The 13,022-nt window shown below is 35.1% G+C and overlaps 1 protein-coding gene across 1 annotated transcript; it reads right to left on the minus strand.

Annotated features, from left to right (window-relative positions):
- Positions 1-6,221: 6,221 nt before the first annotated feature.
- On the minus strand, positions 6,222-11,354 carry LOC137194734 (immunoglobulin lambda-1 light chain-like). Its single transcript, XM_067606852.1, has 6 exons — positions 11,312-11,354; positions 10,906-11,219; positions 9,588-9,589; positions 8,396-8,445; positions 6,625-6,933; positions 6,222-6,515 (listed from the first exon to the last, which is right to left on the minus strand). Exons 1-6 carry the CDS (start codon positions 11,352-11,354, stop codon positions 6,349-6,351), a joined length of 885 nt encoding a protein of 294 aa, XP_067462953.1. The 3' UTR covers positions 6,222-6,348.
- Positions 11,355-13,022: the final 1,668 nt, after the last annotated feature.

Below are 13,022 nucleotides of genomic sequence, written 5' to 3' on the forward strand. Positions count from 1 at the left end.
TTTGTGCAGTGGTGTTTCCTCTGGTGAACCTGGGGAGAAGTGGCGCTCTGATGCAGCTGAGGCCAAACAAGGACGAGCTGTGAGATCAGACGAGGGCCACGTGGTTTCTAACAGCTCCTCAAACCTCCCATCAGCCCCTGCGGCAGACAGATAAGGCTGCTGTCTGACAGTAGACCTTTTCATAGTAGACATTTTGAATTGTATTTGAAAAGCAGATTGTTACCAATAACCTTAAAATCCCCCTCAACTTAAAAATATGTTTTTCTTCTTTTTCCTTCAGTTGGATGTTTGAGTTTGTTCTGAAAGTTTCTCTGTATCACCTTAAATCTCAGTTTAACACTTTTACCCATGAGCAGGATTTATGACATCACACCTAGTTTGGAGTCAATCATGGTCCAATATGCAACTTACACAAGTGTGATGTGGAAACTTGAAGCCTCCAGTACATAAACACTGAGAATGACTTCATAGTGAAGGAGGAGACATCTGATGTTCAGCAGGAAAACTTTAGAAATGAGCAATATACAGATTCAGAAATTCTGGATTTGGAGGCATGACAACGAGCCCAAACATTCAGCCAGAGTCATAAAGAACTATCTTCAGCAACAAGAAGAACAAGGAGTCCTGTAACAGATGGTTTGGCCCCCACAGAGTCAACTATTAAGACTCACAGGCAATTTAGAGTTAGTTTATTTTTTGTGAACTTTGGACTGTGTGGGGAAAAGGAACATTGTTGGGAGATTATGCAAACTCCACACAGAAAAACCTCGATCGGCCAGCGGGTCTGATGCCAGAAGCTTCTTTCTGTGAGGTGACAGTGCTAACCACTGCACAAAACCATAACATCTGCATTTTGATTCCAGCTATCATGCCCCTCTCTCTGCCCTGTTTCCTGTCTCTCTGCACTTTCAACTGTCAAATAAAGGGAAAAAAAAACAAAAAAGAAGGTGTAAAGAGAATAAAAAGGTCTATTATTTATTTATTTATTGCCGCTTTTTGTACAAAGTGAAACTTTTTGGAGCAGATTTTTCTATATATATTTTTAGTTTTTTTTTAATTTACAGTTTGAATCTTGTGTACATTTTGTTTTTGTTGCGATCTGAATCTTTGAACTGAAGTTCATTTTAACTTTGTTTGACACAAAGCAGCTTTTGTAAATTTATAATAGTAATAGTATTTTAAATGTATTGTTTAATTAACTATTTTGGAGTTGCTTTTATCAAAATCAAAATAAGAACCAGGTTTAACGCCAAGCAGGTTTGTACATACAAGGAATTTACCTCAGTGTTGTGGTGCCTAACTCAAAAATGTACATAGAATTAAGTAATCCTGAATAACATAAAAAAGAAAGAAATTTACAGTAAAAAATATGTCAAATATATTCTAAGTAAGAAGAGCTGCTACAGGTTTAAATTTTACATTGAAGAGAATGTAATGAAATGTACAAAATATTGACCAGAATGTGAAAATGTTCAGTGTAAACAGTATATGCAGTATGTAATTAATAATACTAAAACTAATACCACTAATAATAATAATAATAACACAATAACAATAATTGTTTTTATATTTTGAATTAGTTTGATCTAACATGGCATGTTACATTAACACAAAGAGCAGCGTATTTGCTTAATTAGATCTTTCTGAAAAGTTATTCTCAAATCTACTTTTATTGGAATAATACACGAAACCAAACCAGACAACAGCCAGACTGTTCCTTTAATAATCTTCATGATCAGCTGGGATACATTTAATATTATTTTAAGAAATGTTTGTTCTGCTGCTTTTCTATCATCTAAACAGTTCCCATGTTTACTCTGAACTGACACTAACTTTAACTAACTCTGAACAGTTTGATCTTTCCCAATGAAAGGCCCTTAAAGTCATGATAATATCTTAATATCTTGTCATAGAAGAGTGACAAGAAGTTGCAAACTTATCACCAAACAACAACGTCTATTTACAGTCTTAAATAGGCATAACAACAATAAAATAAGTGTACATTATGGCTGTGTGATGGATTTAACTGGGACAGGAACTGAACTGTGTTGTGTCCAAGTAGTTACTGTACCTCATGGTGACTTCTGAAATTAAAAATCAAAGAGAAAGACCGCCACCCTGTGGTCATTCAGAGGAAACACAAAGGGATCCAGACCATGCCATCCATGGTCACCGTGGCAACATGATGCTTTTCCTCTAATTCTGCTGTCAAAGCAGGAGTGACATGTAGTGGATAAAACAGCATAATATTGATCTTGAAAGAAAGAACGAGGCACTGTAAAAGCCCTTTGAAATGACTTAAGAAATGAAAGACACTTTATTCTTAATTAAATTGGTGGTAGCTCATTTTTTTTTCTCTGATATTATATACTACTATGAAAATTCAGTAAGAATGCAAAGTTCTTGTAAAGTTATGCATTGTATTGTCTGTTTTTTTCATTTTAATATTACATAATTATTTATTTTTGCATATCTGACTTAAAGAACAGGTTCATAATTTTTTAATTGTGTCTTAAAACATCAGTCAGGTGTCTATATGAGCAGCGAAAGAGGTTTTCCTCGCTGTAATCATTCCTCCTGTTCATACTGGATATTAAAAGATCCTTCAAATGTGTTTTCAATGTAAGTGATGGAGGCCAAAATCCACAGTGTGTCCACACAGTCATTTAAAAGTCATTTAAAAGTTGATGTGAAGCTTATATGAGGCTTCAGCAGTCTGAGTTAGTCATATCAAGTGGATATCTGACACATTTACAGTCTTCAAATTTTTGTTTCCTTGGATAGTGTTTCCCTGTTGAGCTGCGGAGGGACTTTGGCACTAAAAAGACAGTGTAACCAGGTGGTAAAATAATAATATTCACGGAAATAACATCCATGCTGAAGAACTTCTCCATTGTTGCTCTCTAGCTGGGGATGCTTACGTTGGACAGCAGGGTGTGTGAGTTTATCGTTTAGTGCAGCGGTATGCCTGCTGAGTGGACAGGGAACGCTGGGAAAAATACAGGAAGTACAACATAATGTGCTACTTTCTGCTGAGAATAGCCACTGGTTCCAACAGTGAGATTATTTCTCAAGTATCTTATCTTGTTTTGAGGTTGTTATGCATGATTCTGTAAAATAGTGATTTAATGATGTGGGATGCACTTATATAAAAGCCACATGTTGTGCGATTGTTTTGGTAGGATTGCAGATGTTGGTGGATTGAAAGCCACACGTGCGGAGCACAGCTTGCTATCCGTGAATTTGGTATAAAACAGTTTATTTCTGTTTCACTGTTTTGTATTTGTTCATCAAATGTATAAAGCAAAATGAACGTTGCTTTTTTGTGAACTGAAAAGGCTGCTGAATTTGATGCATTAGCGCTGATATGTTACATGGCAGTGCGGTGAATGATTTTGTGCTCTTCTGTTTATAGAGGTGCCACTGCCGTATTTATGCTGTATTTGTGATGTATTTGAGCCACTTTTTTTGCCGCTTTTGTCACAATTTCAGTGATGTGTTTTCAGTACTGGAAAAAGTACTGAGATTTGTTTTTGTTTATTTATTTATTTATTTTTGCTAAATGTTTCTTTTGTAAAATTTCACAACCTGGCCTTTGGTGGAAGCCAAGATTTTTCTATAAGTTGCTCTCCACAACTGGATAACAAAACAAGGAGAATAAAAACCTTCATATTAGCTTCGGATAAACTTATGTATATTACAATTATTAATATTTTTGCACAGAAGGAAGTCTGTGGATTTTGTGGATGTTGTCCCCCATCACTCACTCTGAAAATGCATTATGAAAAGATCTTCTAATGGTCAGTACGAACAGGAGGAATGAATACAGCAAGAAAAACATATTTCAGTGTTCAAAACATGGAGTCAAAGGGGATTTAATGTGACCTTTTGTACACTGAAAAGACCCTTATATGTCAAAGTGAAAATAGATCTCTACAAAGTGATCTAAATGTATTTCAAATATAAAATACATCATCAGCTTTACTAGTAAAATATAAATCTGAAAAGTAATTAGTACCTATAGCTGTGAAATATACATAGTGGAGTAGAAAGTAAAATATCTCCCTCTGAAATGTAGTGGAGTGGATGTATAAAAAAGCATAAAATGGAAATACTCATGTAAAGTACCTCACAATTGCACTTTATTACATTCCTCCCCAACTGTAAAGTGTACCTTTGCTAAAAACTCGGGTTATTAGGACTCATATAAAACCGTTGACAGTGAATCAACACTTCCTTTCCTGCAGCAGACGGGCCGTGTGGGTTTCTGCTCAGCAGCCTCCACACTGTTTGCTGTGGTTTTTCATTTTATTAACACAATGACGGTTACAACCATCGACTCTGGTTTAAGTATCGTTCCAGGAACTTCAGTATGAATTCAGCGCTCGCTGTCTCAGTTTTAATCTGTGTTATTAATGTGTGAGAGAAGCAGCTGAAATCCTAAACTCAGAGCTGAGAAACTGACATCATTAAATAAAGGGAGACGTTCAAACTCCTGCAGTCTGCTCAGGTCCCACAGTCTATACTGAGTTCACAAATACATTACTCAATAAGTTTAAACAAATAGATCAAAATAAAATAGTTGAATAGTAATAGTCCTAATAGATAGTACTAATAATACTTTTTGTAATAATTTTGATACTAAGAACCCAACTTAAATCATATTTTTTATATTTTTATTGATTACCAAACACAAACAAGCATATGTGATATGTATTTACAAAACAAAAAGAAACATCAGATGTATGTCAAAAAAACCCCTCTCCTGTTCATTTTTAATGAAGAGGGCAAAGAAATGTTTCTCATTTAGCAAAAATACAAGTGCACATATACACATATACGTATGTTGGTGTGAACAAAGTTCATTTTCTCACATATTCCACCTTAATTACAATAATTGACTCATTAAATAACAAAACCCAAATTAATAATACTATTAATATTGTACATAATTACTTGTGCTAATTTAATAATTAATACAGATTATTTAATAATATAGATTTTACAATTAATATTTGTTTTACTTTCTTGTTGCTGTTTGTTTGATTACAAGTTTCTCTTATGAAGTTGTTTTTGTTAATAAAACAAACACATTTTTAAATTGTGGTGTTTCTGAAATCTTTCATCTTCTTCTAAATTGAGGTTTTTGCCTGCAGAGTGTTTAAATTCACACTGTAAGAACATTTTTAACATTCACTTCCTCTCTGCAACGTTTAAAAAAATACATCCTACATTTGTTATCATCAATCAGAGCAGCAGAACACAAACCACACTGAGACAAACAAGTCATCTTTTCTACACTGAATCACTTTTCTATTTCTTTCTGTTGTATAAATCTAAATGAACTTAGTTTTCTTATAATCATATTATATGGAAATGTACCAATCAATTTTGTCTTGATAAAACTGCAAGAGCTAATCAGTATTTTGGTGATTTAGAAAGAAATCAAAAAACACACCCATCATTTTGACAACATTCAGGCTTCAGTGCAGACTAATCAAGCCGCTGTGTGATCATTTTTATCGCAGCTCTTCAAAGCAGCTCTCTGCTGTTTGTTCATGTGTGTAAACAACAGTTTCATCAGCGTAGAGTCGTACATCCACACTGAAACTATATTACAAGATGATACCAACCTGTTGGCACACCACACCTACTTGCTTGCATTTAATAACTTTATGTTTATGTTTGCTTCTCTTTACTTTGTTGTTTCTGTTTAGCTGTAAGCTTTTCTTTGTATCTTCCTGTATATTTGTTTTCAGCACTATGTGAAAGTTTACTGAGATCTACTGACAACAAGAGTCAAATTACTTGTAGGTATCAACAAACTTGGCCAATATAGTGGATTCTGTGTCCGATGATTTACATTATTTGAAGCCAAACTGAGATCAATGAAAACATGGACGATTATAAAAGACAGAAACTGTGATGTTTCAGTTTATTGAGAATATTACTCTGAATGACTTTGACAAACCTGCCACCCTCTGTATAATGTATTAAAAAGAAAATACACAAGAAAGAAAAAATACTGTAAGCACTTAAATATCTACCAAGTAGCTAATGATTCAACTTCATTTTACACTATTATACAAGTCACGATTAAAAGTGGAATTAAACTAGAGCATCAAGATATTAATATTCTACAGAATGTATACTTAGTAACTGCAAATATACTGTATATGTTTATATATGTATTTATGTTTTTAGGACAACTGTGTCTAAACTGTTTTTAATGAGAAAATGTAAAACCAACCACAACACATCATTACTGACATGTCTGAACACTGATCAAAGTGATAAATGAGATGAATTGATGAGATGTGATGGTGAGAAAAGGCGAGCAGAAAACAGTCAGTCAGCATGTGTGCAGTTGGTGGACGGTCCCTTGTTTCTGAGGATCATCAGCAGAGAGAGTCCACAGCAGTACACCAGACTCTTCACTATCAGCATTGTGTACAGCACACAGAGCAGCTTCACCTGGTACTGAGACGGGACAGGTGGAGGAAGAGCAGAAACCTCTGAAACAGAAAAAAAACAAATGTCAGTGCTCTGCTCCTCTGCTCTCTCTGACAGCGTCTCCAGATGAAGCTGAATCACTGCTGAACACAGTCACCAAGCCTTCATTACCTTGTTCTGTTTGGGCCTCCACTGTTCCCCACTCGTGCCTGACGTAGCAGCGGTATTTATATGTGTAGAGAGCATCCCGATCAACCACCCTGATGGCGACGGTGCGTCCCGGCTCTCTGAGCTCCAGCTGCTCTCCCTCAGCAGGGGGCAGATCCTCCAGCGGGCCGTTCTTCTTCTGTCTTTTCCAGGAGAACTGGACCACAGGAGGAGACATGGCTGAGGCCAGACACAGCAGGGAGCTCTTCCCCTCCAGGTGGGCTCTGGATGCTGCTGGGTACACGCTCACCACGGGCTTCACTACCTGCTCATCTGAAGTTTGACAGCAGCAACAAGCAGCACAGACACACATTCACACAGTCAACAGCAGCTTACAGCACTGCACTGCATTCAGTCTGATCCTGGAAACTACATGATCACTAAACTACTCATCAATACACCACAAACATCATCTACTGGACACTGTATCAATAATCATATCAAACTAAAGCATCATGGAAGCTCATCATATGTCATATATAAAGATTAAAACATCATTTACCACTTTATCAATATTTACCACAACATTGATTTCTAATATAATAAAACAGAATTTGTAAAATTGAAAATATATGATGGCATAACAGCCGCATATAAAATACATTTGCTAATGATTATAATGGTTTATATAAAATGTATTTACCACAATATACCTTAATTATTCATTTTAAAATAAGAGTTTTAGCTTTTACATAAAAGCAAATTACCACAATATGTTTGGATATGTCAAATATAATAAAATAAAATCAAAATAAAATATAATAAGGTAAAATTTGTCTCAGTAAAATATAAAGTACAGTTTTATTACTTGCTTAAAATATACTATATTTATATTACAATTCTAAATGATTATAGTGTTTATATGAAGTATATTTACCAGCATATACTTTACTCTAATCAGACACACAATACATCAATACTTTTAACAACTTTTTAAAGAGTTTTAGCTTTTATATAAAACACAATTACCACAACATGTTCAGATATGTAAATAAAATATAATATAATAATATAAACATAATTAAATTACAACATGTAAATTATCTGATTCATTATATTTTCTACCAAACACTTTCTAAAATATTTTTAACATTATGTATTTGATATCATGTTGATTTCATATACCAATATTATTTATATTAAATATGGATTAAGATATACAATTATACATTTTATCTATACATTATATTTAGTTTCATCACACATTTAAAATGAGTTTGCCTTCATGCATTAATTTATCTTCCACCAAAAGACATATTTATCATCATAAACACACAATTATCATGAGATACATTTTACCATTTACAAATATATACTGTATATTTAACACACAATATATTTATCACTATTTGCTTCTAAAATGACATTTAGGAACATTTATTAAATGATGTTTCACATCATATATCATCTTGTTTTTATTAAACAGGAGCTGCTGCTGAATCAGTGAGATTATTAAATACTGTTTATTTGTAACATTACTGATATCAGACTTTTTGGCTGTAAACAAACTTTGATGTGATGCATAAATAAAGAAGAACTTGTGGTGTGCAGTGAGATTTGAAGCTCTTTTCAGGAGTTATTGATTAGTTTTATGGAAGAATGGCTGCATCAAGAATTCTCTACTAAATATGAAAAAACTAACATGTAAAGCCTGAAGCAGCAGAAACTAAAACTAAAAACACATTTTCAACTTGTTCAATAAAACAACTGAAGGAAAATGAAAGTTTAGTCTTACCTGTTACATACAGTTTAGTTCCAGAGCCAAAGATGTAGTAGCCCCAGCCGCTCACAGTGAATGAGACTGTGACAAAAACCTGTCTGCTGTTGAATGTGTCAGCTGAGGTGAACAAATCCAAATTATGAACCAGTATCATATTTCATCTCCATGATGTGTTTCTCTAATGTTCATATCAACATGACTGTCTCTTCTTTTATTTGATTTTAGCCACATTAGCAGTGTGACTATATGGATGCTAATGTTAGTCGGTTGGTCGGTCCACCACTTAAGTGCAGATCGATTGGATCTGATTGTGGATCAAAGGACGGATGGATTGTTCATTAAATGTTATGCAGACGTTCACAGTCCCCAGAGGATTCAATTATTTATTTGACTTGATTGATTCTAACTTTGAATCTAGCGCCACCAGCAGGTTGACATGTTTGGTCCAGACTGAAATATCTTTTCATCTATTGGATGGATTGTCATGTAATTTAGTAGAAATATTCATGTTCCCCTCAGGATGAATTATAATAACTTTGATCCTCTGACTTTTCCTCTAGCGCCACCATCAGGTCAACATTTAAACTCAACTAAGAACTCATTTAAAATCAAACTGACATTTGCAATGATGCAAATTACTTGAAGCTGTTATAATCAATATTTTTGTAATAACCATGATCTGTCAGTGTGTAATGTGTTGGTCGTGGCTCATAGTGATGAACCAACAGAGAATTATCAGTGACTCTGCAGCTCCTCTCGGCTTTACGGAGCTTTATAGTGAGTTTCAGCTCATTGTTTATCTGTCCGGCTGCAACTTTACTGTTTTGGTTCACTCTCAGCGCTCTTATAGCGTTGTTTTGGGCCCCTGCAGGCAGCTGTTTTCAGAGAAAAAGCTGTAAAAAGCCACTGTACACTACCTGCTCAGCACCAAACGGCAAACAGACACAGTTAGCTGTAGACTAGCTGCTGAACATAGTGGAGCATTTAGCAGCTAAAGAGCCAGATATTTCCCTCAGGACTTGGTAGAGAGTAAAAACAGAGCTAAAAGAGAGTGAATATTGGACTTTCATTCACCAGGTGGACAGAAACACGACTCCAAATGAATGATAATGTTGCTCCGTAACTGCTGGATGTGGAAATAAGCAAGTGTTTGCTAACAAATTCAACATATCAACTTAAAAGCTGATGATGTGTCAGTGTTGGTCACTACTTGTTTCTGATGAAAACTAGTGGACAAAACATCAGTAAATGCAGGTGTAATATCCTTCCCTACAACTTAACATTACAACAGTATGTTGTGTGGTTCACTCCAGATGTTTAGATAAGAATGATGGACTAAAATAAAATATTCCTGTTGATTACAGTTCAAAAGTTGTAAAGTTGACATTTGAGGAGATTTGTTGAGTATTATGAACTAAACCAAGTTAGGATGACATTAGTACCTGTGCTGCCATGCAGGTACATTTTCATAGGAGCCGTAGTTTTTGTTTGCTTGTCAATCAATTGATGTTTAACATTTTGAATCACATAAAGGATTAAATTTCTAATAGTAAATGCTGTAGTGAAGCCATTTGTCTTAGAATATGGACAGTAAACATCAGAACCTGTGGTTAAGGTTTAGTTAGGTTTAGGTAAAGATCATGGTTTGGGTTAAAATGACTTCCTCCTTAAGATGAGGGGAGCTGCGTCGTCATGGTTACAATAATAAACACGTGGTTAAAGTCAGGAAATGATGGTGGTCGTGTTAAAAGAAACAAACAGTGTCTGCTGTCGTTTCTCTTGTGAAGACAGTCTCAGCTGCTCACAGAGCAAAATCCATTTACATTTACCACATTTCTGTTGAGGGGAAATTGTCATAAATCCAAAAATTGTGTTGAATCTTTTACTAAAGTGAAATTATCTGTTGAAATCTGCTCAGAATGTGATGTGAGAAATCCTGCCTGAAGCCTTTCATTGTGAAAGAGCCACAGGAAGTGTTTTCATTAACAGCAGATTATTATTGTGAAGGAGGAATGAACTTTATTCCAGCAGCAGGTCAAAGAAGACCATTTTTATCTTCATCTCAAACTTTCAACTCTGTCAAACATCTTTTTCTATTTATTATTTTCTCAATTTTTGTTATTAAATCAAAAGTTAATAAAGTTTCACTTTTGATCTCTGCATTATTTGTCTCTTTTGTGTGTGTTATATCATTGTTTGTTTGTTTGTTTGTCTTCATCTTGTTGTATCATTGTGCTTCTGTGTTGCTCCTTTGTTCTCACTGTGTGGAAAAACGGGAAACCTGCTGAAATAGCTGATAAATAATATCAATTACATATAATGTTTAAATCAAAATCCTGACACCAACAGACAAACATTTAGTCCTCAGCTCAGTTTGTTAGTGGCTCTGGCTGAGATGGAGGTGAAATATGTGAACCTGGGCTGTGGTTTACTGCTCTCTTCCTGTCACAAACACTGTTTGACATCTGTTCATCTGGAGGTTTTTGTTCAGGCTGCAGGGATCATTTCTCACTGTGGGTATCAACACAGGAGCAGTAGTAGGTGGCTGAATGTGAGAGTTGAACTGTCTGGATCAACAACTCACTGCTGTTCTGTTTATTTACAGCTGAGAAATCATCTTTCTGAGAATGATTGTAACTTCTATCTATTTTACCATTCGTCATGTCAATATCAAGAATCAGTGTGAATGTTTCTGTGTCTTTCTTCTGGTACCAGTATACAAATGGGTATCTACTGTCACACTGGTCAGTTCCTCCACAGCTGAAGGAGACTGTTTCACCAGCTCTCCTGGTCAATGTTAAATCATCCTGAATCAGCTCTGCTGCCATGGCAACCAGCGCTGTAGAGAAACAGACACACAGATGAAGGTCAGTGTGACAGTGTTTGTTAAAGGTTGAGTTTGTTGACTCCTAATTGGCTGGAAACACTCACCTGAACACAGACAGCACAGAGCAGCAGCTGGGAGGAAAAGCATTTTGTGCAGTGGTGTTTCCTCTGGTGAACCTGGGGAGAAGTGGCGCTCTGATGCAGCTGAGGCCAAACAAGGACGAGCTGTGAGATCAGACGAAGGCCACGTGGTTTCTAACAGCTCCTCATACCTCCCATCAGCTCCTGCGGCGGACAGATAAGGCTGCTGTCTGACAGTAGACCTTTTCATAGTAGACATTTTGATTTGTCTTTTAAAAGCAGATTGTTACTAATAACCTTAAAATCCCCCTCAACTTAAAAATGTGTTTTTCTTCTTTTTCCTTCAGTTGGATGTTTCAGTTTGTTTTGAAAGTTTCTCTGTATCACCTTAAATCTCAGTTTAACACTTTTACCTACGAGCAGGATTTATGACATCACAACTACTTTGAAGTCAATCATGGTCCAATATGCAACTTACACAAGTGTGATGTGGAAACTTGAAGCCTCCAGTACATAAACACTGAAAATGACTTCATAGTGAAGGAGGAGACATCTGATTTTCAGCAGGAAAACTTTAGAAATGAACAATATTTACAGATTCAGAAATTCTGGATTTGGAGGCATGACAACGATTCCAAACATTCAGCCAGAGTCATAAAGAACTATCTTCAGCAACAAGAAGAACAAGGAGTCCTGCAACAGATGGTTTGGCCCCCACAGAGTCAACTATTAAGACTCACAGGCAATTTAGAGTTAGTTTATTTTTAGTGAACTTTGGACTGTGTGGGGAAAAGGAACATTGCAGGGAGATTATGCAAACTCCACACAGAAAAACATCGATCGGCCAGCGGGTCTGACGCCAGAAGTTTCTTTCTGTGAGGTGACAGTGCTAACCACTGCACAAAACCATAACATCTGCATTTTGATTCCAGCTATCATGCCCCTCTCTCTGCCCTGTTTCTGCACTTTCAACTGTCAAATAAAGGAAAAATATGCCCATAAAAGAAGGTGTAAAAAGAATAAAAAGGTCTATTATTTATTTATTTATTGTCACTTTTTGTACAAAGTGAAATGTTTAGTTTTTTTATTTACAATTTGAATTTTGTTTTTGTTGCAATCTGAATCTTTGAACTGAAGTCCATTTTAACTTTGTTTGAAACAAAACAGCTTTTGTAAATTTATAATAGTAATAGTATTTTAAATGTATTATTTAATTAACTATTTTGGAGTTGCTTTTATCAAAATCAAAATAAGAACCAGGTTTAATGCCAAGAAGGTTTGTACATACAAGGAATATACTTCAGTGTTGTGGTGCCTAACAGTCAAAAATATACACAGAATTAAGTAATCCTGAATAACATAAAAAAGAAAGAAATTTACAGTATAAAATATGTCAAATAAATTCTAAGTAAGAAGAGCTGCTACAGGTTTAAATTTTACATTGAAGAGAATGAAATGAAATGTACAAAATATTGACCAGAATGTACAAATGTTCAGTGTAAACAGTATATACAGTGTGTAATTAATAATACTAAAACTAATACTACTACTACTAATAATAATACAAGTTGTCTTTATATTTTGAATTAATTGAACTAATTTGATCTAACATGGCATGTTACATTAACACAAAGAGCAGCGTATTTGCTTAATTAGATCTTTCTGAAAAGTTATTCTCAAATCTACTTTTAATGGAATAATACATGAAACCAAACCAGACAAAAGCCAGACTGTT

Source organism: Thunnus thynnus, chromosome 12 (assembly GCF_963924715.1).
Source record: "Thunnus thynnus chromosome 12, fThuThy2.1, whole genome shotgun sequence".
NCBI lineage: Eukaryota > Metazoa > Chordata > Actinopteri > Scombriformes > Scombridae > Thunnus > Thunnus thynnus.